Raw genomic sequence first — 24,777 nt, 5'->3', positions numbered from 1 at the left:
GGAGCTCATCGGGACGGCGAGATGATAAGAAGGGTTTGTTCGACAGCCCGTTAGGAGCGGAGCCCGGGATGGTTCCCCGTCGGCTGGGTGCGGGCAAGCCGTGCCCGGCTGCCGCCCCTCCTCTGGTGTCCGCGGGACGATCCCCCCTGGAGCTGCACTGTGAGGTGTGAGATGTGGGAGAGCTGCCCGTCTGCCAGAGCTGCCGTTCGGTGTACCGCCGGCTGACGGCGTTGTTTGGGACTGGGAACTGTAATGGTTCGGATGCCAGGCTTTTGGGAAGACAGCTGTGCAGCTGTAAGTGAAGTTGTCAGAGGGGACATAGTTTTATGCTGTAACTCCAAGTGTTCATTTCTAATATTTTGGTGATAGAAGTGCGTCTGCTATGGAGTTTTCTTTGTGGGTATTCCAGTTGATGGATGTGATTTCCGGAAAGTTACACAGTATCTGCCTGCACACTGAGAAAACAATGCAACCAAGTTTTAAGGTGTGAGCGCCTGATATTAAATCACAAGCTCATTTCTTGGTACCAGAATAGAGAGGCTGGTTTCAGAGAATTCGCTGTATGTTGGATCATGGATAGACAAACCAAGAGGGATTGCAGTGCTACCTGCAAGAATGTGCTTATACCCGTGTAAGGCTAAAAAGAATTTAAGGAAGAGTCATTTTGTTTTGCAGTTGTGAAATAGCTTTACAGGCTCTTTTTTCACACGTTTATGTGATGCTGTAACAACCTCACATAAAGTCATAGCTGTGCTATTAAAAACATGATAAGCAGCAAGTAGATTCAATTATGTTTGAACTTAAGTTTCTTTAATCATCTTTAGGTTTGATGAGGGACAAAGGATGAAGCTTTCTCAGCTGTTACAAGGTCAGAGGCAAAGAAATTGCCCAATAGGGAATGTGCTGAAGTATGCTTTCCTAGAAGTAACCAACAACGGGGAAATCATAAGAACTGCAGAACTGTACTAGAGAAAGACTCTTCCCTCTGTGCTCCATTCTAATTTATTATTATTATTATTATTATTTTCTTACATGTTGCAGGGACAAAGGCAGGATGAGGAAAATATTTGATACTTTTTTTTTACTTTTTTTTTTTTTTTTTTTTTTTTTTTTTTTTCACTTGGGATCACCAAAGTAGAACCTAAAAGTCACGTAGTAGATTTAAAAGAGCAGACTTTAAAACTCTTGCAACTCACTAAAGTTCTTTGTAAGCATCTGTATTCATGTAACCATGCTGAGCTCATGGCGGGGCTGCAGGTAACTTATTCCAAGGCACACAAATTGCCTGAATGTGGCCATAGTATGCTACTCCTTTGTCAGAAAGAGTTGCTGTTTACCTTTGTGTAATCACTATGGCAGATGCTCAGGGACAATTGAAAACAAGTTGCAGTCTTCATGAGGCCAGAATCATCTTTGTTTTAAAGTAAGGTCTTTAAAATGGGGTTTTGGTACACAGTAGCTTGTCAGGGGAAGGTTGCAATTGTAGAAGAGAAGGCTGGTACCTTCAGCTTGTTATCAGCACCACTCTGAACGAGGCTGAAGTTATTAAAGGGTTGGCAAAGATGATGGAGTACTGCTGTATTCTATCTGCAGTGTCCACCAGCATATGTCTGGTCTTGGTGACATCTGCTGTACATGAATGAAAACTTCCCAGGAGGAAAACCTTAAGCAGAAGGGGAAAAGAACCTATGTGCAATATTGTTCCTGTAACTTTTCAGTACTACTGGAGAGAGGTGAAGCGTCAGAAACATATGACAAGCAATAGAAAAGAGTAAACTACATAATCTGTTCTTTCATTTTTAACATTCTTTGGAGGAATGCATGAAGAAACTGATGATTGATTGTCCGCTTTTGCCCAGACGTATAAGTTATGAAGTAGAAGAACTGGGATAAGTACAGGGATAATCTGCTACAAAGTACTTCAACTCCTGTTAGCATTCACAGCTCCATGTACTATGTTCCCAAAGAAATGTTCAGTGGGAACCTGACTGTTAATATTTCTTTCTGACTGAGCGGTTTTGAGAGTTGAACTGAGATCATTTTGATGAGAACCAAGAAGGCAGTTTGGTGGTTTTTCTGCAAGTGGTCAGTTCTATGACAACACAAAAAATGCAAATGAATGTTAAATCTTCTAAACATATTTATTACTTTTATTTTCTTTCAGTAATATGAACAGTTACACATAAATCATAAGTGTTTTGTATCAGACAGCTATTTTCCAAGAAATATATTAATTCATTTATCCTAGAGGTGAATTGCATCAGATGAGCATACATTGTGAGGAGGAAAGGTCTGGAATTACAGCAGTAGCTAGATGAGCTAATCTCTTTCATCTAAGCTTGAATACGGATGCTGGCACTAAAGCCTTCCTTGGTCTTGGTCTTGACATGACAATGTGTCTGGTTCACACTTCAGCTTAGATTTGTGAAGGGTCAGTCTAATCGACAGAGTCCTCTGGAGTGTCATACAAAAAACCAGGAGTGGAATACTCCAAGGAGGGTTCTCTGTGTTCTCCTAAATGATCCCACTTTCCATCCTGCCTTTTCATGGCTTAGTTAGGTTTAACTTGCAGCACTGTGTCTGCGGAGAAAGTCAGTCCCCACATGATGCCACATGGATCCTAGGCCTTTGGTTCTCTCCATGAGGGTGGCAGGTCCCAGCTGGGTAATCCAATTTATGGAGAATTGAGTTTGGACTTCAGTCAGCTCTCAGTGTAGTGGGAAGTTGGGGTGCATGGGGTGAAACTTTTTCATTTTTTCTCAGTGTTGTTTTTCAAGAAGACCTCCCTTAACTGTTGTGTAAAGCTCCCCTGATATCACAAGGTGATAAATGAACATGTTTCTGTGTAATGGATATATTAGATGAACTCTTGTGATCTGCTCTGTGCTTTGAATTACCAATTCTTTTTTTTTTTTGTGTTCTTATCTCTACTATTTTAACTCAGTTATTCAGAGTTAATCAGTTATTGAGAAGCTGATTCTTAAGTTAGTTCTAAAAGAGACCCCTTGAGACAGCCACAGCTCTAAGGAAAGTGCTTATACACCAAGAATGGCAGGGTTTATTAAGCTTTTTTCATCATAATGATAGATTCAGTGATATTCTGTGGTATGATTCAGTGATTCTGCAGTATGATTCTGTAGTTGCTTTTGCCAGTGTAGTTCCTGGTTCATGTTCTTGAGCTGTCTGGTTCCCTCTGTCCATTATGCAGGCATAAAAGGAGGCATCTGAAAATACTGTCTGGGGCTTCTTGCTGCTCTTGTCTTGGGACTGAAGATAGACAAACAGGTAGATGCGATCCAGTAAAAAGGGTTTTTAACATGCATCTCGATGTTTCAAATCATGCCATCAAGTTGCTACTGGAATGGGTACTTCTGTTTTTCACTAATTAGTAACCATCAGTGATGAGAATGGAGTTCAGTCCACTTGTGCACTGCTGCTGTTTGTGGCTCCTGGTGTAATGGTCTGCAACTGTGCAAACAGCTGGGCTGTGCCATGATGCCAGCCCTGCAGAGTCAAAAAACGACACATTTCATTACATTAGTGGGTTCCTAGGTGCTGATAGCACTGGGGAGTATGCAAAGGGGATTTGGTCACTTCCATAAAGAGTTTGTTACCAACTGTGACTTTAATGTCAGTTGGATTAGGCTGTGTTTATAAGGTTTGATTGCAGTTATAATTTTTTTACCAGTCCACTATAAAGTGCTGTTGCTGTTTATACTTTATGGCACAGTTTAACACCCAAAGAGAGATAGAGGAGCTTGTATCAGCAGACACCAAATACTTGCAAGATGTATCTGCCCACCATCTCATCAACACTCGCTAGAAAGGCTGGGTGCCAGAACCAGTCCCCTGGATTTAACTGAGCAGAGAGTGCAGGATGTGCAACTGCAGGACAGGAGGCCAGGCATCCGAGAGCACCTGGACTGCACAGGAGCCCTGCCAGGTCTCCTGCTGCTGCTTGCACAGCAGCTTGAGCAAGGCCTAGTTGCTACTTTTGACTCTCCAAACCCTGGAGAAAAGACCTTTGGCTGCTCTGCCAGCCTCTGGCACGCAGAATGGCTGGGAACACTGGAGTTACAGTGGGTGTCTTTGCACATGAGGCTGAGGGATAGGTTTTGACAGACCCGTGAAAAGCCAAAGGGTGTGCTTAGATGGCCTCTGTGGCAAAGGGGCAGGATGATACTCCTATCTCCATGGCCCCGCACATGCAGCTGCTCCCCAGCCATGAGTTCATACTAGGACTTAAAATTTAGTGAGATTTATATTTAGAGGTAAGATAGGTCCACAAGAGAAACTTTTTTTGTGGGGGGGAGGGAAGGAGTGCTAGGGTGAACTTAACTGAGGAGAGCAGCAGATGCCCAGCTGGAAAATACAGAACCATGGCTTCAGTCTTCTTGACATTCTTGGAGGTCATCAGAACTGTGTTCCCCCTCTTTGTAAAATGGGATTTTGGCACTATGAAAAGCAAAGCTCTCTCACAATATGAAATTTGTGTGCACGTCCAGCCATAAAGTTTCATTAGAGTGTGAGACAAGCAGCAAAACAAACAGCACTGTCAGGAGTGTCTGCAAATGGCCAAGTGTCTTCAAAAGCCAGTAGTCTGCTGTCACTTCTTGGCACCTCTCATGTTTCTTGCAGGTGAGTTCTACAGTCTGTATTTGTTTTCCTTTTGTCAGTAACTTCAGACACTTTGTCTTTGGAGGGTCACCTCTCTATCTAATACTCTCCTGTTTTGAAAATAAAAAATAAATGAAGGAAAGCTCTGAATTTACCTGCAGGTGTCATATGTAACTTCTTTCACTTCTTCCTGAACACCTTCTCGTGGTGAAGAAAAACTTATATAATTAGTCCAAAAGACGAGAGAAATAAGAAAAGAGGAAAATTTTCTATAAATATGGGCATAAATTACATTTCAGTGTGACTTTATACATGGAGACTAAATTTCTAGGCAGCCATGGAATGTTTTTAGAGCAGAAGAGCAATTTTAACTGAATGCAAAATGTGCTATCAATTTTCCGGGGGGAAAAAAAAAAAAAATTTCAGGAAACATGAATGAGGTTTGATAATTGTCAAGAGGAAATCTTTGTCTATTGATCAATGGGTCTCTGTATTTACTGTAAAGCTGTGTTCAGTGTTATGAGTAAAACACTTTATAATTTGATCAAATGTGAGCCAGGGGAGATATGTACTGCAAATGATGCTGTAGTTGGTTTAAACAAGGAAGAACAGTGTCTAATTTTGAATCTTTGGTGGATGTAGGTGGTTGAGCGTTGTGATCCCTCACTGCCAGGAAGGAGAGATACAGCTTCAGATACCACAAATTGATTTTTCTTATTTGAATTGTAAACAAAGAAGATGCATCAGCTTCTGTTGTTCCCAAGGTAGAAATCTGAGTAAGGCTTGAAGTACTGTATTAATCCTCTGAATAATAATCTGGAAGTAACATTTTCTTATGACTACCTGGGTTTTTACTACTTTAAAATGACTTGCAACAAAATAATTTCCAAGTGGATGTGTAACTTGCTTGAATTTGTGGGATTTTCTGATGATGCTACATTAGTGAATATGAGAACACTAACTGCTTTATTTTCTCTGTTTTGCCAGTATTGCTAAGTTCAGAAAAATTGCCAGTGTGTCAGGCAGGGCTATCATTAAGGAGTTATCTAAAAGAAATGTGGAAAGCGAGGCCATTTTTATATTTTAGGATTTATAATTATTTGAAAATACTCTATTGTTTGTTCCTGCTCTTGTCTATCAAAAGCTTTTTTTGTCTTTCATCATTTACTCTGCAATTTTGGACTGTTTTCCATCAATTTAAGTCATTATAAGATGTCTTTATATATCTTGATGTGTGACGAGGTGGTTTAATAATCTATGTTTTGGACTGCTTATTGAACTGGCTCTGTAAGAGGAGGTGATGTCTAATATCATACTATGTTCTAGTGCTAGCAATGTGAGGCAGATGTCAGTGTTTAGCAAGGCAGCTGCTATCTGCTTTAAGTACAGATTCTTTGTTGTCTGTTTAGATTGCAGTTATGAAGCATAGCCACATCCAAATTTACTCAAAAATGCCACTCTGCTGGTGTTGTGGGTTTTGGATGAGCCTATTTCAGGGGAAAAGCTGAATTACATTCCATGTCACAGAGACTTTTTGTCATTTCCAGTTGAGGAGTATGTCCGGGAAACCTGTTTTTTAAAAAAATTATGAATGTGTAATAACAAAATAAGATTTTGAGTAACGCTTTTGGGGCCTGCTTCAAGGACTGTGCTGAGGAAGATGAATTATGGATGTAGATTTCCTGTGTTTAGCCCACTTGCACATGTCTGCACTGTCGACAGAAGTGTTATGATGGAGACTTCCTTGGCCTTTCTCCTGTATTGCTGGGTCACAGGCCATGCAGGCAGAGAGGAAGGCCTGCTTAGAGCCTCCCAGTGCAACTGTGCTGAGCTGGAAGCACTTGTAGAGCCGTGTTATTTTATGTATTTTTCCAAAACGTTATGTCTTTGGTGATAGCAGAAGGGCTTGCTTGATTAACTGATAAGCTTAAAATAGGAAGAATTGTTGGTGAAAGGCGTAGTCCTTCATTCTATGGGCTAAGCGTTCCATCAGCTTGCTAGTTGTGTGTTCTAGGGGTCAAACTGGGGCTTCTTCTGCAGTAACAAGGAAATAATTTTCTGTTGAGTATTTCCTGTATTTTGTTGCCATGGCCCAACAACTATTTGCATTCAGAAATGTTCTTCTTATTGTCTCGTGCGGTCCACTCTGAGATTAGAAGCAGTGTGCTGGAAAGCTCATTACTGTCAAAGGTGTTTTCTTTCATTCGCTGAGCTTGGGAATGCAGTTGTAGAAACATTTTTATGAGCCTTCAATTTGAGACTGCAGCCCAGAAAGGCAGTTAGGCATGCATGCTTTACTTTTATGTGCAGTTGGCTAAGTGTGAAAGTAAATGCCACAGTATGACATTGGTAGAAGACTGCATTTGTGTATTCTTGAGAAGCTGATAGACTCCTTTTGTGACAGGAAAATCATCTGAAGTCTCTTTTCTGCATAGTTGGGGATTCTGAGCAAATTCTTTTGCCTTTCCCTAACCTGGGTCTGCATTTACCCTAGTAGCACAGGTGACTCTTATTTTACTGTACATATCAACAAATAATTGGGAATTAACAGCTGACATAGTTAAGTGGACTGCTATGAAAAAATCACAGAGCTTCTGCTGAATTCATTCTTTACTTTTAAAAAGAGGAGAAAAAGAATCCGTAGCTATGAAATCCCTGCAAAAGTGGCTTGGGAGTAACTGGCAGTTGTCTTTTATAATTGGGTATTTCTCTGTTGAACAGTGAGGCATTCTAATGGAGTGTTCTGCACAGTACTTCTGAGACTCTTCTGAAAACGTAGTGATGACAGTTTTCTTACATATTCAATTACTTATAATGTAGTATTTTCACAGATGTACAGAGTTTTAAACAGTCGAGCAAAGGAGTGAGTAAGAAAAATTGTAAAAGCAAAATACTTGTTTGTAACAAATGAACCAGTGTTCTGCAGTGATGAAAGTTGGGAGGAACCACGGCATTTCTGTGTTGCAAAGCCAGGCTTCTGTCTTCCAACAGTGTAGCCTGAACAGGAGGAAATTTTAGAATGGCTGGGTGTTTGTTGGAAACCTCACGTTGGGTTCGTATTGCACACCCTGGTGTTTTACAATACGCTTCCGTCCTATGTGAATCTAAAGTGGTGTTCTTTGTTATGAACAGTTACTTTGTATGTACATTACTTCATACCATAAGTGTGTATGTAATGGAAAGTAAGGAGGAGAGTTCCTACCCTGAGACAGCATGTTGAGGTTTGAAATCTTTCATGCTGGCAGTAATTTAGCCGTCACCTTGGGGAGTAGAAATATTGCTGAAGTCCCATGTTTCAGTAAGAATTATTATGCACGAAATTACAATACCTGCAAGACCACTCCAGCTCTTATAGCTCAGCAAGCATTCCAGGACTAAGAGTTAAAAAAGGCATAAATTGACTGAGAGACTGAGCTCTTGTGAAACAGTTTTGAGTGTTAACTTTCAAGAAGTCTGGCTGCATTTCAGGTACCTGGTGTTCTTGCAAGTGACTTGCTCCATGTCTAGTTAATTTTTAAAAGGGTTTAAAATGGTTTAGGATACTGTGCTGAATGTGGGGGCTGTATTCCCGTAGTAGCAATGCTCAGAAGTTCCTCTTTCCTTCCCCTCACTTTGTGTTTGAGTAAAGGTTGGTCTCATACTCCCTTAGGTTCATTTCTCTCAACTTTCACCTGATAATGATAGCTCCCTCCTTTTTAGGCACCAAAAATCATTTTTAGATCTTTTGGGTCTATTTCTTGACATCAGTAATAACCATTCTTTGCTGGTACTGTGTGGGTACTCTGGAGTGTGGGGCAAATGTATCAGCCCCGTAATTATCTGTTGCTACTAAATGAGTATTTGCTTTCACCTCATCATTTTAATGATAACAAAACATTTCTTAACTGGAAACAGTGCGGTTATATCTTGTTTTGCAGTGATTCTGCTGTATCTGCTCAGCTTTTTAAAAATGTTGATTCTAAGAGTTAAGATTTTGGAGATACTTTCTGAGCATAAGAGCCATTGCAATATGACTTAGAAAAGTGGTTGTATACAGTGGATTCTGTGCAGAGCATAGGTGCAGTGTTTGGCAGCACTTTTCAGCTCTTTAAATAGTGTTTTGACTAAGACACTACATGCAAATCATTGCTGTTTGTGATGTCAGTACCTATTTGTTGTAGTGTAGTAAGTAAGAGATCACAAACTTGACTGTTATGATCAGTTTCAGTATGAATGGATTTTGCTTAAACAACTTAGCGTATTATTACTTGAATTGTCTAGTCATAATACAGTTTGCATTATCTTCCCTTGTCTAAATCTATAATATGCAAATTATTAAAGGCAAATACTGCCGTTTTGTAGAGAAAGTGTTTATATTTCAATAATGGATGGAATTCTGAAAGAGAGAAGTGTGTGCCTTTCAATTACTTGTTGCAGGTGATTTGATGGTATCAGAAGTAGCTTGTGGAGTCTTTTGAAGATGTGTGTATCTGTGTCTTTCACCCCGAAGTGGACCCACTATTACACCCAATGGCCATAAAAATTGTTATTTAGTTGTTCAGTCTGTTCTAGTTTTCCTGAGTTTACTACTTAACCAATGAATGGTCCATATTGTCATTTCTTGAAGAGCCTGAATGTTTATTGCAGACCTTGGTTTAGGAAAGCTCATGCCAAAGCAGGACAATTGCACATTTGCCACTGCTTGTTAGTATGTAATTAATGCAGTGCATCTAAGAGTATTGACTTTGACAAACTGCGTACAAGGGAGCAGGGTGAGCATGGGCGGAAGACAGCTGGAACAGCAATCACAGTGCTTCTCTGAGACAGCTGGGAACCCCTGAGGATCAGGCATTGCATGGGGTACCTGGGTGACTCCCTGCTCGTGCTGCCTGACCCCCAGGCATGAGGAACTGCTGAACCCTCAGTGTGAAGTCCCAGTTGTGGTGGCACATCACAAGTGTCACTGCTTTGGTGGACTGCTTGCCTTCCTGCTGGTCTGGGTTTTTGCGTTTTGCCTTCTTGCACCTGCAACCAACAGGAGTTTGAAAGAAATAAGCATTGGGGTGTTCTCCGAATTTTAGTCTCTTGATCTCTTTCTTTACAACTGGAAACCTTACTTCTGTGAAACCAAATTTGACCTGAGAGTGTCCCTTTAATACCATATTATGTAAGAATCTCAGACACTAAATATACTGGAGAAGTGATTAAAAGTGGTTTTCTAAAAACTACTCATGTGCCTTAAATTTCAGAGCCAAACTCTTCCCACTCCATTGACTAAATCAGGCTAGAAATCTCCAAAGCCTCTTCTGTGGCAAGGAAGCATAAGCAGCAATCCTAATCCTTAGACTGGTAAGAAATGAGAAGGCAAATTTCCCAAATAAAGGTCTCAAGATTTTCTAGGAGGAAAATTGTAATAAAAGCACTGCTTTCAGTCCTCAGTATATCAGAAAATAAATTTTTAAATCATAAACAATAGATAGATCTATTTTTGTGATAGAAAGAGTGCTTGCTGTTAGTGTCTGAGATATATATATATACCTCAGTTGTAGTGAAGGAAGAAGTTTTAGTCTGTTGTTGAACTTTAACTGAATGATGACACTTCTGAAATGTTTGAAGAGAGAAATATTCGTATTACAGAGATATATTAAAAAAAAAATCTAGGAACCAAGATCAGACAAACATCTGATGAGAAGTCTCCTCTTTTCATTCTTACTTGTTTTCATTCTTACTTGCTGAGTCCTGAATTCAGAGATTGCTGTAGAGAGCATGGTAGTTTAAAACCCTTTTCCTGCTTACTAATTTGGACACCTTAGACTGAGGAATGGATGTTATTTTTATGGTATATATTGTATATTAAGCAAAGATTTCATCTGAATTTTATATAATAATGGTAAATGTGTTGCATCTCACAGTGTTTCAGTTTTGAAACTTGCTCATAACAAGGTGAAATACCGTGGTACAAACTTATATTTCGTTTTTTTCCTATGGCTGATTGGAATTTTAGTTTATTTATTTATTTAAGTAAAACTATCTGAAATTTTATTAAGACAGAAATGATAGAGAATTTGCAAACTAGGCTTTTGGCTATGTTTACTTTCTTCTCATTGGTTATAAAAATAAATATTTAAGAATCTTGAAGTGAAGCTAACTCAGATGAGTGTGAGGCTAGAGGTATCCCAGAGACACTATGTGAGGTGCATCTTTGGTGCATCAAGATTCAAGGATCAAATTAATTGAATCATGACCTTGTTCACTCAAATTAAATGGGAATTTTATCAATGATCCAAGACTGGATTAATGGTATATCAATCAAGGCTTGTCAGAATCAGTAGGTTTTTTCCACTGGCTTTGTTATACATTGAGTCCAACACATTGGGATTAGAGTGGTCTGACCAACTGTAGCATATGTTAGTCACTGCCTCAGCTGAATGAGAAAACGTGGTGTTGGACCAAATTATAAAATGTTGTACAAAGCATCCAGAGTTTTAAGCATTTTGTTTTAACTCCCTAATCTCCCTTTTTAGATTCTCCAGAATCTAAACAAAATAATGTTTAGAACAAGATATGTTATTTAGGAAAAAGCCTAGATGTTCAAAAAACTAATAGTAAAGAAAGCTTTTTATCTCTCATGTTACTTGCTGTAACTTCAGCAAACTTTATTGCCATCTCTGAAGACTGTAAATTATATTTTTGTTTTAAATAACCTCATCTCTGCCTGTGGCAGGAGAGTTGGAACTTGGTGATACTTGAGGTCCCTTCCAACTCAAGCCATTCTGTGATTCTGTGATCTAAAAGAGGTAGCGTTCCACATGACCTCTATCCTCTTTAAAATTACTCATTGATGTTGTAACTTGTATAATATAGCTTTTTGCTGAGGAACATTAAATTTTGGAGGAAAAAACTTCTTTTGACACTGTTTTTCAAATGGAGTCACATTTCTGAGCATGTGTGTTGCTCATTTGACAGTATGTTTTGATGTTGCTCTGTAGGCTTATGCAACACATGCAGTTGTATTAGGGGTATATACTTTATATTCTCCAGTGCTGCCCTTCACACCTGGAAAGATGCCTCCAGAACACTTGATATACTTGAAATATATCATGCTGGTGATAGTATGGCTGGGGGGAAGATTAAATGATGCCAACAGCTTGTTCAAACTGCTAGTGCTGTTACTAATCAAAATGACAGTAATGCGAATGTTCTTCTCTCACAAGGCTGAGCATGTTTCCCTAGTAAGTGCTGTGAGGCTTGCCAACCTCTTGGCAATTCCATTACTCCCTCTCCTGTTAATGAAAAGTTTAGTGAAGTTCATTCTTATCCAAGGCATCCCATAAATAAAAAGATTTCTTGTTCCTTAGTTTCAGTTGAAAAGTGTTGCCAGAAATATTAAGGGATTTCAGAAGATCAGAGTCCCAGGGTATTGTAATAGTAGGAACATTTGTCTATTTTGCTTGATAGCTCAGACAACTAGAATGAAGTGATTTGGGAAGCGTGAAACAATAACGATTACTAACAAGACTACTATTGAAAGGTTTTTTAAAGCACTGCATGCCTGCCCTCAAACAATGAAATTTGCTGTGCTGATTCTCAGGTTTTTCCTTGGATTTAATTTTTGTCTGATGTCTTCAATAGGTGTATTTCTGAGATATTTAATTTTCCTGTATGCTCACGATCTGTTCAGCCCTGAGGATCTTCCATGCTCTTACTTCTTCCTTCTAAGCTCAACCAGACACAATTAAATTAGTTACTCTTGGAAGAATACACATTCATATCAATACCTGCAAACTGCTTTTTAATAAACCCTTTCATCTTTGTCAGTGGGGGACTGACTCAGACTACTTTCTGAGGACTACTGTTAGTCCTGGTGGGAGCTGGGTCTGAACCTGCACACGAGTTGCTATTTCACCCATGTACCTCTTGGTATTCCATAACCAGGTTATTAGCTGTGAGTTAATGCAGGGGTATTTAGGGATGTAAAGCTGAAGTAAAAATTCTCAAACAAACCGTTTTTTATTAAGGATCATAATTCTTTTCAGGAGATAATAGAGAAGTATTCTCTTTTATAAGAATTATTGCTGAGCTCCAACCATAAAAATGCTCTGAGCGCTGCTCTTAATCAGTTGTTACATGGATTCTCACAAATTGAATTCTTTTCTAATTCGTTGTAGGAAGGAGACATTTTTTACACAAGTATCAAGAAAAGTACTTAACACAAGTATTTTTGCAAGTTAGGCATATTGCAAAGGAGTAATCAATTTTCAACTTAGAGAATGAATAAGGAGTCAGTATTTATTATTTGATTACCTTTTGCCTTTCATGCCTAATCATAAAATGAGTAGCTGGAAGTCTGCTCTCCTCATATCTGGAGCTGTAGTTCTGATGGCAGTTTTCCTCCCATCACCAAAAATTTTAAACTTGTATACTTCATAATCACCAAGAAAACCACTAATTTCCACTTCACTCACAACACCTTCCCTGCTTAGAGGTAAAAAAATCCAGGAGGGCACCATTCCTAGTTGCATCCCTTTGTGCCTGTACCAAAAAGTTTTCATCAAAACGTTTTGGGAATCTCCTGGATCTGTTCATATCTGTTTGTATCAGCTGATGTTCCTAGTTAACGTCTGGCAAATTGAAGTCACCCATAAGGACAAAGGCAGTTAATCTAGAGATATCTCTAAGTTGCTTAAGGAATAATTCATAGATGTTGTCACCTTGGCTAGGGGGCCTATAGCAGAAATTGTTTTCGAGAAAGGTGCATCCCACTATGCACCATCAGTCCTGGTGTTGTTTAGGTTACCCCATGATCAAGAAACCCAAAATTCTGCTGGTAACATCAACTTTGGAGCTGCACAGTGACTAGCTGGGTCTGCCTGTTCTATACGGCTACAGGAAGGATGGAAGGGAGCACTACCTGTGACCTTGCTCCTTTATCCTTAATCACCGCAAAGCCCTGAAATCCCGTTTGATTGACCTTGGAATTCTTTTTGATATCTCATTGTTGCTGACATGAATAATGGTTAATAATCAGGGGTCTGTACTAACCTGGTGAGTTTCCTAGTGACATCTCTTACTTGGGCTCCAGGTTGGCATCCGACTTCCCAGTAGGTCTGGTCTAGTTTGCATATTAGGCCCTCTGTTCCCCTCACAAGGGACTTGCTTATGATAGAAATGCTTCTTGTCAGAGGTGGTTGTGATATGGATGTTAGGTTCCTGTCCGTCAAATTCCAAAGCTTCGTGTCTGTTGTCTGAGAGTATGTTGGAGGGTGGGGTTTGGAAGTTTTTCTGCTGCTCTGAACACAAACCTGCTTCCATTCACCTCTGTCTAATAGGTCCCTCTTTCTGCCTCATGGTGAGAGTGTAGGAGATCCTTTGGTTCTTGTGGTCTGATTAGCTAGAATAGAAAGAGGTTCTTTGAAAAAAATCTGTGTACATCAGCAATTCAGTTCAGTTCATTCAGCTGCAACAGCCTTCACTGAGGCAGTATCACAGTGGGGAAACTTCACCTGACACACACTCTAAATGCAGTCCAGACTATCTTCCCTGTCTTTTGTACTTCAGCATAGTCCTAATTCAGTAAACACGTAACCAGGATGCATCAATTCTGAAATCTCTTATAATAATAAAACAAGAAGGAGTAAACAGTGTCTTTCAGGTAAAAATGAAATAATGCCTTTTTGCATAGTATCAGTTTTAGCAATATTGCTATTTGTTAGTCTTCTATCAGAATGTGCAGTGCTTTCAGTTACATGTATGTGATCCTCTAAATCATTTTCATGTTTATTACTGAAGAATAGGAATATATTTTAGGATACATATTTCTAAGAAAAAAGTTGGGGAGTGAAAGACTTGTACAATTCAGAGCTCCAGTTTCAGCTAATAACATTTGGTTTCATTTGACATTGTGATGGAAATTATTTGGAATTAGGCATATACAGCAGCCTAAACTTTGTAGAGTAATGTTTTGCTTTGTGTTCTAAAGTTAAGGAATATAATTACGTTTGAAATGTCTTTTCAGACACCTAAATCTTGGATAGAAGAAGTCTTCAGTAAAAGAGAATGTGCAACCATTGTTCCCTATTTGAAAGACCCTCACAGGTAAAACAATGACTTTCATTTCTCTCTGTTGAATTCAGAAAGAATCAGAGTTCACTTTTATGGGTGCTTTGTGAAGTTTGGGTGCAATTCTTTCCATTTTGACAGTACTACTGTTGGTGATTTTTATCGGTCCTCTCACCAGTACATTTTCAATGTTGCTGTTCGTTTGAATTAGAAATTATAAACAATTAACCTCCCATGCCTTCCTGGACATCATACTATCCAATAACTAAAACCGTGTTATGTCATCCAAATTAAAGAGAAAAAAAGTATCATGCTTCTGATATTGAACTACTGCTGCACAGAAATCCATAATCCTGTACTACTGTTTTCTCCCATCCTCAAAATATCGCCTACTGTTGATCAAAGTCTTATGAGACATGGGTTTCCATTCAGATTGACATAGAGTATGAAAAGAGTGAGGAAAAGATCAAACTCTTAAGCAATTCTGTGGGAACTGGGAAAAAAAAAACCCCATGATTTGGCACTTCAGACTATATCTAATGGAAGCTGCTGCCTAAATATGCTCAACAAGATCATGTCTTGATTTTGTGAACTTGTAATTTGTATTATGTTCTTGTGAACACATGGATTGTGTAGACAGTAGGGAACTCATCTTCAAAATGTAGCTGGAATATATGTTTTGAGATGTTACATGCAAGCCAAATCACTGAAGTTATCTAGTAGTTCTTCCAGTGGTTAATACAGAAGAAGACAACCTTTAATTCTGATGGTCGAATTTTGTCGGAGATTAATTTATTTTTTATGATTATTACAGGTGTTTTCTTTTGTACACACATGTATTAATTATTTATCTTTATCACAGATGTCTTGCAGGATGCCAGGTGTGCCAGAATTTAATCAGGTAACAGTGCAAAAATAATGTACATACTATTTTTGTAATGACCTAAAGCTAGCAATGAACATTCCTACTCTAGGAAGCAACAATAATAACAAAATCCTTCCTCTTACAATGTCAGAACACCATTTCTGGAGACCTGGGGTGAAGGTTTATCATAAACCCAGGTAACATAAATTGCACAATAAACTTCAACTTGCAGTAGAAAATTTTATCCAAATAACTTCTGTGAATGAGTTTATCTTTAAGTTTGGCCTGTATCGTGGATGATACAAGGAGAGAGAGAGGAAGGCAATGGGAAACATTAAGAATCAGGAAAAGAGGAGAAACTAAATAAAAAGAGAAGAAAGATGGCAGTGGAAACATCCTTGGTGACAGAATTTCTGAAGGTTGCACTGGGCATCCACGCCTTCAACAAGCAACAAAAATTACATTACATTACAGTACATTTAACTGGCTTTTATATTTTTTGAGCAGCTAGTCTTTGTAGCTTATATAAACTAGTTGGTTTCCATCCAAAATTCTTTGCTCAGCTGCTATCCCAAAACATCTTTTGATATTGTATGTTTATGGTAATAAATAGTTACAAGAACTAAAAGTTAACTTTTCTTTGCATTTGCTTTGTGTTAAAGGCTTTTGAAAGCTGAAGCACCAGAAAACAATGGGTGTCCTCCAGTAAATGAGGACTAGGAAACTGGTAAAAATTGGTCCTGTCATTTGCATAAGCAAGATTATTTGCTTTTTTTATGTTGCATTTAACATTTTTCAGCTGGACTAGATAATCTTTGAAGGTCCTTTCTAATGGAACTGAAGTACTCTATCCTACTCTATTCCATTGTTTGCCTCACTTTTAAGACTTATGTGAAACAAGAATCACATTTTCCAAAAAGCAAATAAATTACTTCTGTGAATCACATTGCTGAAAATGATTAACACACAGAATAGCATAGGTCTTAAAACTAAAGCGAATGACCTGTACAAAAAGAATGGTTGCTTTAGAGAAGAAGAAAAGAGATCCTAAGATTTGTTGCAAATGTTTTAGAACTAGAAATGCTGTAAAGATTTTATTGCTTCCTGCTGATCTCGTGATACTTTGGTGTGTATGTAAGCTAAAGTTAACTTGTGCTTCAAACTGAAGCTAACTTGTGCTTATACCTTTTAGGGCTATGTATGCAAGGTAAATGAGTACTTAGGGTATAGTTAAATGGTTTAATCTGATTTATGTTAACACCACAGCAATCCTGCAGTTCTGTGCCATCTCCCTTACCATGTTAGTTGGCAGGAGAAGCTCATTGGTATGAAAACTAACCTGGGGAAAAAAAAAAGAAAAAAAAAAAGGAAAGCTTTCATCAAACCAGTCTTCCAGTGAAACTGTTCAGTTGCATGAATGCCATTACTACGTTAAGAAAAGAAGGAAAAGAAACTGAAAGTGTGCACCTCATAAAGTGTGTTAATTTTTCTCTTTCAACCTTCTCTGTAGTGAAATTTCATACCTTTGGATTTTTCTTTTTCTTTTTCATCTTTTAGTTGTTTCTTTTACTATTTGGTGAACATTTTCCTGAGTATCATGTATGTCCCTCTTTCTACATGTGCAGAATGTATAGGGTTATCTGATGTTTGTTTCAGCCAGCTATTATTTTTGATTATGTTTCCTCAAGGATTAAATGTTCTTTTCTACTTGTGTATCTTAAACCACTGTCAGAGCTCTGTTACAGAAGTATTTTCCTATTCTTAACATGGCGAAGTAATTTACACCTGAGCATTATAATTGCTTATACTCTACTTATTAGATCAGCTGTGAAGTCAGCTTAAGATCTGCAGTTTTCCACATAGTCCAAAGCTGACGTGAATAAATTTGACACCTATTATGGTTTGACCCAGTATCACAGTATCATAGACAATTGAAATCTTTTAGTGGTTTATTATTTGTAGGATACTTCCAAGGTTTGCAAACTGTTTATGAGTGGGCTATGCAAGTGTTTGCTAATATGAAGTAGAATAACTCTGTTAAGTAGTTCCTAATGAAATTTGAGAAACTTACTGCTTCTCTGTTGAAATTACCTCAATTCACTGTTCTGTAAGTGTTGATAAACACATGCCAGACTGAACCTAGGCCAGCCTCACTGGTTGAGTATTCAGGAATGCAGTACTTCTAGATCCTTGCACATTTGAGATGCTTTCACAAGTTGTCTCTGTCTGACCTTTTAGGCACATTTATGCCTAGTCATACTGTGGGCTGCATATTTGTGGACTAAGCAGTAATGGTGTTAAAGTGATAGAGGAAGATTTAGATTAGACAGGAGGAAAAAATTCTTCAGTATGTGTGTTATGAAGCACTGGAACAGGTTGCACAGAGAAGCTGTGGATCCCTGGAGATGAAGGCCAGGATGGATGGAACTTTGGGAAAACATCTAAGTATTAACAAATGTAGAAAGGCATCAGCCAGCACCATCAACACCCTGGTCTCAGCAGGTCTCAGGGATGTGTGTGGCTCCAGTGCTCTGAAGCAATCCCTGGCTTGACCACTATCCTTGGCTGCTAGCTACTGTCCTCCCTGAACCCCATCTCCAGGTGCAGAGCACAAAAGTTTATGGAAAAGCAAAACAAAGCCGAACAGATGTGTGTAATGTGCTTTGGTTTCCTCACCCTTTCTAGTCTCTTGATCTTGGCTTTTGAATTCCCTGATCAGGAAGGCCTTAGCACTTTGTCCGTTCCTTCTATTTGACTCAGGAGACTGAGCATGCCAACTTGGGGTGGAGCATGAGCTGTTCAGGAAATACCAGGGTTTTTTAGTTCATGCTTCTTGTTATGACTATCTCCAAGATAAAACATGTGCACATACCCTGCAGTGCTTGTGTTAGGTCCACGTGCACTTACTTCGCTGTCTGCACAGTGTGTTTGAACTATTCTGAGTGCATCTCACCTGTGGGCATATTTGCATTTAAATGTTAGATATGCAGTGAAAATACTGCTAATGATGAAAATTGGTCAATGTTCATTGGGCCTGTCATTTTCAGGGTTAATGCAGTTATTTGTTATGTCAGTTGATTGCTTTCCGTAGGATTTCTGATTTAAAAAGTAGGCTCTTGCTGCTCTAAGGGTCACTGACATGATTGCTCCCTCTATGGAGCAGTAATATGTGGGACAGTCATCCTGTTTTCTTATTTGATGGTGATTAACTCTGTGGACTGAAATTAATTCAGATTTTAGAAAATGTAATCCACTGCTAATAAGTCTGAATGCTTTTCAGTGCTGTTCTTGCAAGCACTGGCATTTGCTGATTCCAAGAGTGTAAGTTACTAGGTAAATAAAGGAAGTTAATGTACTATTTAAACGAAACTGCTTTAGTTTTACTGTGTTCCGGAATGACTCTTGGATAAAAGAATTCATTTCAGTGAGACTGCTGTAGGAGCAGTATAGTCGCTACAAGATATTTTCAGGACCGAAAACAATAGGGTTTCCACAGACTTGCTCAGCTTTTCTCTAAAGGATATTTTTTTATGGATATTTTGCTGTTACCCTGGAGTCCCCAGAGGAAAAAAAAAGAAAAAAAAGGAGAAAAAAATTGGAGCAAGGAGGCTAATTCCTCAGCTGTAAGGAAATTTATCCTCTAAAGACCAATAATTTAATTGAAAATGCCTCTTTTCCTTGTCCTTTCTTTAAGTTACTAGCAGAGAGCCATGAACAAATGTAGTCCTTGGCCTCATGTTTTTTTATGAGCAAATGTTGTCCAAAGCTGCTTTCCTTGTGTTTCCTGCTTTTGCAGCTATGTAGCTCTGAAATGCTTTTAAAAAATGTATGCCTGTATAGCACCTCCAAGTGAAGTCTGAGCCTGCATGCTATTTGACAGCACTTACAATATCAGCAATGATCTTCCATTTGTGTTGAATCCCCAGTTTCCTGTAGTAGCTATTTAATTGCATATTGTAGGAGACTTGACTTACTTGTTGAGCTCCAGCTTGGATACTTTTGTATAGTTCATGAGTCTTGTCCTGGATTGTCTATGAGAAGGCAAAATTACCATGAATTTTGCTTTTGGAATAAGTTTATAGATGACTAGTTTGTTTCAGCAGTTCATGCGCCTCCTATGCTATTCCCTGTTTTTACATTTATTTTTCTTTCTTCTCTTTTTTTTCCTGTCACTAACGGTATGTTAGCATCTAAGATGTCTAAAAGAAAACCAGAATGTCAGATATTGCTATAAATATATCAAATTTAATCTTGCAGAACAGGTTGGAGCCTGTTGAGGTCCAAATGACAGTAATACTGATTGAATTTGGAGTCTGAGTTATTCACCCTCTTGCAAATCTTAAATGCTAACTGAGCTTCTGTTATATTTCCCTTAACAATGCATGTATTTATTTTGTATATTTGTTTTGCTGGTGTCCTAGAATTAGTCTAGAGGTCTTTTTAGACTGAGAGCTGCTGATCTCTTTCACATTCGTGATTGTAGCTCCTAGATCTTTCTTCAGCACCTAGAATAACCTGTTACAATAGCTATAGTGAATTCCAGTGTTCTAAGATGTCTTACCAAAGACTCCAGTAAATCTGAGCTGCATAGCTTAGGTCAGAATTAACTTGTGGATAAACTGTCAAGCTGGTATCAGTGCTCCCCAAGAGGAGAACAAATGATGTATCCAGCAAAACATTTTTATTATTTAATTCTATGTCATTTTACAATCACTGAGATTTTTTAGCTGAGTTCACTTTTGTTTTACTTAATGTCAGAATGCTACAATATCTTTCTTTGCAGAAGAGTATTTGGGCTACTCTGGTGGAGATCCTAGATCTTTGCACAAGTGTTCGTAATACAAAATCGTTTTTTAATTTTATTTTTAATGTGAGATGTTGCTGTGGAAGGCTGATTGGAGATCACCCAGGAGTAGACTGCAGCTGGCCTGTTTGTCAGACTGCTCTGCAGAGAGATGAAGAATGGTCTGTGCAAAAACACACTAAGACAAGCCCAACAGATGCATTTGGTACAATCAATTTTCAAGATGGAGATCACACATACCATGCAAAGGTTTGTCTGTAAATTGATTCCTACTGATTGCTGGGTTTATTTGTCTGCTTTCTTTTTATAATTTCCCGGGAAGAAGGGCAAGGAGTGACACTGGTGACTATAGGCTGGTTTGTTTTAAGAGAGCAGGAAGAACCTAAAAGTAGCAGGAGTTTGTGTATGTGCATAATATCTGTATGTTGAACTTCACCACAATTAAGAGTAACTGCTTGTCTTGCTGCCTGTCTTGCTCACTTACGTGTTTCTGTGCAATCACTTTAACAGTATTATAAAAATTCTAATCCAGCACAAGTCTTTAAGATGCTAGAGCTGAGAACTTGGTAAGATGTTGCAGTTTCTTCTCTTTGAGTATTTCAGTGATGTTTATTTTATTTATGATTATTTGTTTCAGTACATTAGACTCTCTTATGATAGCAATTTGGATCAACTCTTGCACCTGATGATTAATGAATGGCAGATGGAGTTGCCAAAGCTAGTCATCTCTGTTCATGGAGGCACTGAAAATTTCAAACTTCCCTCAAAGGTCAAGCAGGTTTTCAGTAAAGGATTGGTGAAGGCTGCTGAGACTACAGGAGCATGGATCATTACTGAAGGCATCAACAGCGGTAGTGTAATTCTTCTTGTTGTTTCAGTCTTCCCCTGGTGTTCTTTCTGTGTGCATTAACATATATGTTTGGGGCAAATATAATGAAATTGTTAGTTTTATAATTTGTGGTACTTTTTTTGCAGGGTAAAGCATTTTTGTTTTAGGAGCAACGCATTGTTCAAAGGCAAACAACGTATGCCTTTGCTATTGACAGGCATTCTGATTTATTTATTTATTATTGAATAGCAGTGTGTTCCACAAGTAGTAAGAAACACAGTGCCAACTGAAAGTAGATAACAACAACTTACAGTCAATTTTATATACTTCATTGAAATATTTAGTATCTGATGACTGTGAGGAGCTTTTCAGAACTTTCAAAATTTTCAAATCTATATTTAATTTTTTTCACTAGGAGAGTTTTGAATTATGATAATCCATACAGTGAACTTATTAGCCTATTATCCTTTCAAAAACTGAGGTGGTTGGTCAGCCACAGAACTGAAATAATTTTACTTCTTTATCTTTTATGCAGCCCAGTGGCCTTACAGGGGAACCACCCTGTATGTAAATAATGAAGTTTTTATGATTAGATAGAAAGTACCATTGGCATGTAAACAGGCATTATTAACTAAAAATTTGAGTTTGAAGCATTGGGTCATTATGTTTGAACCTTACAATTACAGCTGTTCATATCAAGTATACACACAGGGAGCATGGTTTATTTCTGGTTAAAACATAACCAAAGAATACAATATGTAGGTTGCTCTGAAAGTAATTTATCCTATTTATTTCCATGGAAACTGCAACAGATACAAAGAGTAGAATAACACTTTGATAGAGGAAATTCTCAGCTACAGAACACTTCAACACAGTTAGTACCATTAGCTATGCACTTTTTGCCCATGACGAACAAGAGCTTGCATGCCACACTCATCACAGTCTTCACCAATGGAGGTGACCTACTGTTTCACAGCTGCTATGACAATGTCATAGCTAGGAAAGTGTTGCCTGGGGAGTCCATCTTTTATCAGCCCAAATAGATGGAAGTCAGAAAGTGCCTAATCTGCACTATAACAGGGATGTGGTAGGACAGCCCAGCCAATATTGGCAATATACCCCAATCTACAAGCTGGTACTGAGCCTGGTATGTTATCATGTTGCAAGAGATGTTGAATTCACATGTCACCATTCTACAGACTGCTGTTTTGATTTGGGCTGGTAGTGGTGACATCACACCTCATCACTGGTAATGATACAGTCTGGGAAATGACTGCCTTCAGCACAGTTTTGGTCCAGTTTTGGTCCTGACAAACTTGTGTACGGTGTTCTTTCTATTCCAGGTTTGAACACCTGGTCAAAACTTTTTGATATTCTATTCTTGCCACCATTATTTTCAATGCATTGAAGCCAATATTCAGCTCTGTACACTCCCTAGTCATAATCCACTGATTTGTGTAAATGAGCTGATCAAGATGCTCTTCATTTTGTGGTATGAAAACTGTGCATGGCTGTCCATAACATGGCTTGTCTTTCATGCTGCTGTTGATGCTGCTGATATGCACCACTCACCACCTCTCTGTTCTGACATTCTCTGCCCTCTATAAGCGTTCAGTAAGCAAGTTGATCTCTATAAACTTTCAGTAAGCATCAACAAATGTCAATGGATGCCATTTTTTTTCTGCATGGAGGAATTCAGTGCTTTATATGGAGGAATTTAATGGTGTCAGATGCTTTTTTGTAAGACTGCCCCTCTGATGCCATCTGTTTCATGGCAACAAAATTAAGCAGAATATTGGTGGAAAGGTTCAACCTCTACTGCCCTACCACTAACATTTGCCTTTTACATTGTAGGCCAACATAACAAAATAGGAGGCATTACTTTCAGGGCAACTCTCATGCAAGATGGGAAGTCCTTCAGTTGTTGTCCTGTAGCAAGTCTCAAATGCAGAAGAAAAGTTATGGTTATGGTTAATTATCTGTTTAGGAGTGTCCAGACATGTGGGGGATGCACTGAAAGGACGTGCCTCACCATACCTGAGAAAGATCTGTGCTGTTGGGATCCCCCCATGGGGTATCATTGAGAACCAGAGGGATCTCATTGGGAAAGATGTGAGTTTGATGCATTTTAATAATAAAAGCCATGTTTGAGCAATGGTTTAGCTTTCTTTCACACTTCATTTTGTACTTGCTTCATTTCACTAGTTTGATTTTTTTTCTTAGCAGCAGAGGTTTAGGATTTTTTCAGGGGCAGAATTCTGTGGCATGTTGAGACAGTGTATTCTGTTTTTCTTATTAAATAGATAGTTTAAAGCATTTTTTCTTATTTTTTTAAAATATTGCAGTTAATTAGGTAATTTTCTTGTGGATGCAATTTACGTATTTCTATACTCATGTGATGTAGAATAAGCAATAAGATTAATTGTATATGCGAAAAGGCTATTAACATGTGTGATTTTTATTCATAAATTAGAATTTTAGGTCAGTGCCAGTGTAAGGATGCAGTCTATGTAATTGTTTGAAGACACTTGACAAGAAAGGCAAAATCATTCCTGATAAATGGTAGCGTACATGTTTTTATTGGAAATACACTGAGGAGAAAAGTGCCACTGTGTTTCGACTATAGCTGAGAAAGGTTGCCAGTGTCTCTTAATAAGAGCTGCAAGTCTGCCTAATCAGAATTGCTTTCTGGCTATAAACTGTTGCTGTTAAGATCATATTATGTGATCTTGAGTTGTTAGTTGAGCAACAAAAAGCATGATTGCTTTGGACTATGATATGATGAAGAAATACACACAGATGAGGCAACATGATATTTTGCTGGTTTCTGTGAATAACGTTTTATTTTGCTTTTTATAGGTAGTTTGCCTGTACCAAACTCTTGGAAATCCCCTCAGCAAACTAAGTACCCTCAACAGCATGCATTCTCATTTTCTAATGGCAGATGATGGGACAGTAGGCAAGTGTGGGAATGAAATGGTGCTCAGGAGGAATCTGGAGAAGTATCTGTCACATCAAAAAATACACACAAGTAAGTACTGCCATGAGCTTTATCACAGAAAACCCTGTCTAAAAAGTCATGGAGGTACTTAACATTTCCTGTCATCTTCTCTTGTGTGTGATGCTTAGGGACATGATCTAATGGTGTAACTGTTAATTTTAAACTGATCTTAAAGGTCTTCTCCAATGCAAATGATTCTGCAATTCATTTGTGATTTCACTGTGGTTAAAAGTTGCCCAGTGCATGTTTCTCAAATTCTGAGTATCAGGAAAAACGGAAAGAGTAGTATTCTCATGAAGCTTTATGCATTGGAGTTAGCGTATCTTTTGTCCATAGTATGACCACTGACTGTTTGCTCACCATGCACAGTTCTGCATAGTCTCTATGTAAGCACCAGGTAGTTTTGCCAGGTGGAGAGAACACAGTCATCTGTTACTTTTAACCTCATTAAAAGTCTGTCACTGTGACCTCCCCATGTTCAGAGGCAAAGACTGATTGCAAAAGGAATGCTTACATCTAGTGTTTCTGTTTCTCAGGTTGTGTAAATTCCATTGTTTGCCTATGCAGTAATTGAATTGTAGTATAGAAATTATCGAGGAAATAATTATTATGCAGATGAGTAT

At 38.5% G+C, this 24,777-nt stretch overlaps 1 protein-coding gene across 5 annotated transcripts in view; it reads left to right on the top strand.

The window, feature by feature from the left end:
* Positions 1–24,777, top strand: part of TRPM6 (transient receptor potential cation channel subfamily M member 6) — a 96,419-nt gene that overhangs the window by 12,539 nt on the left and 59,103 nt on the right. For all 5 annotated transcript variants that reach the window (XM_042826793.1, XM_042826795.1, XM_042826794.1 and 2 more), the window contains 6 exons: positions 14,612–14,691; positions 15,518–15,556; positions 20,396–20,573; positions 20,962–21,175; positions 23,141–23,265; positions 24,013–24,184. In XM_042826793.1, the coding sequence (XP_042682727.1) occupies positions 14,612–14,691; positions 15,518–15,556; positions 20,396–20,573; positions 20,962–21,175; positions 23,141–23,265; positions 24,013–24,184 (808 nt within the window). The remainder of the gene's footprint in view (positions 1–14,611; positions 14,692–15,517; positions 15,557–20,395; positions 20,574–20,961; positions 21,176–23,140; positions 23,266–24,012; positions 24,185–24,777) is intronic.

Source organism: Centrocercus urophasianus, unplaced genomic scaffold (assembly GCF_019232065.1).
Source record: "Centrocercus urophasianus isolate 14NV4802_14NV808 unplaced genomic scaffold, USGS_Curo_1.0 seq_27, whole genome shotgun sequence".
NCBI lineage: Eukaryota > Metazoa > Chordata > Aves > Galliformes > Phasianidae > Centrocercus > Centrocercus urophasianus.
The sequence above is the reverse complement of the archived record's forward strand: the minus strand, read 5'-3'. Positions and strand labels throughout refer to the sequence as shown.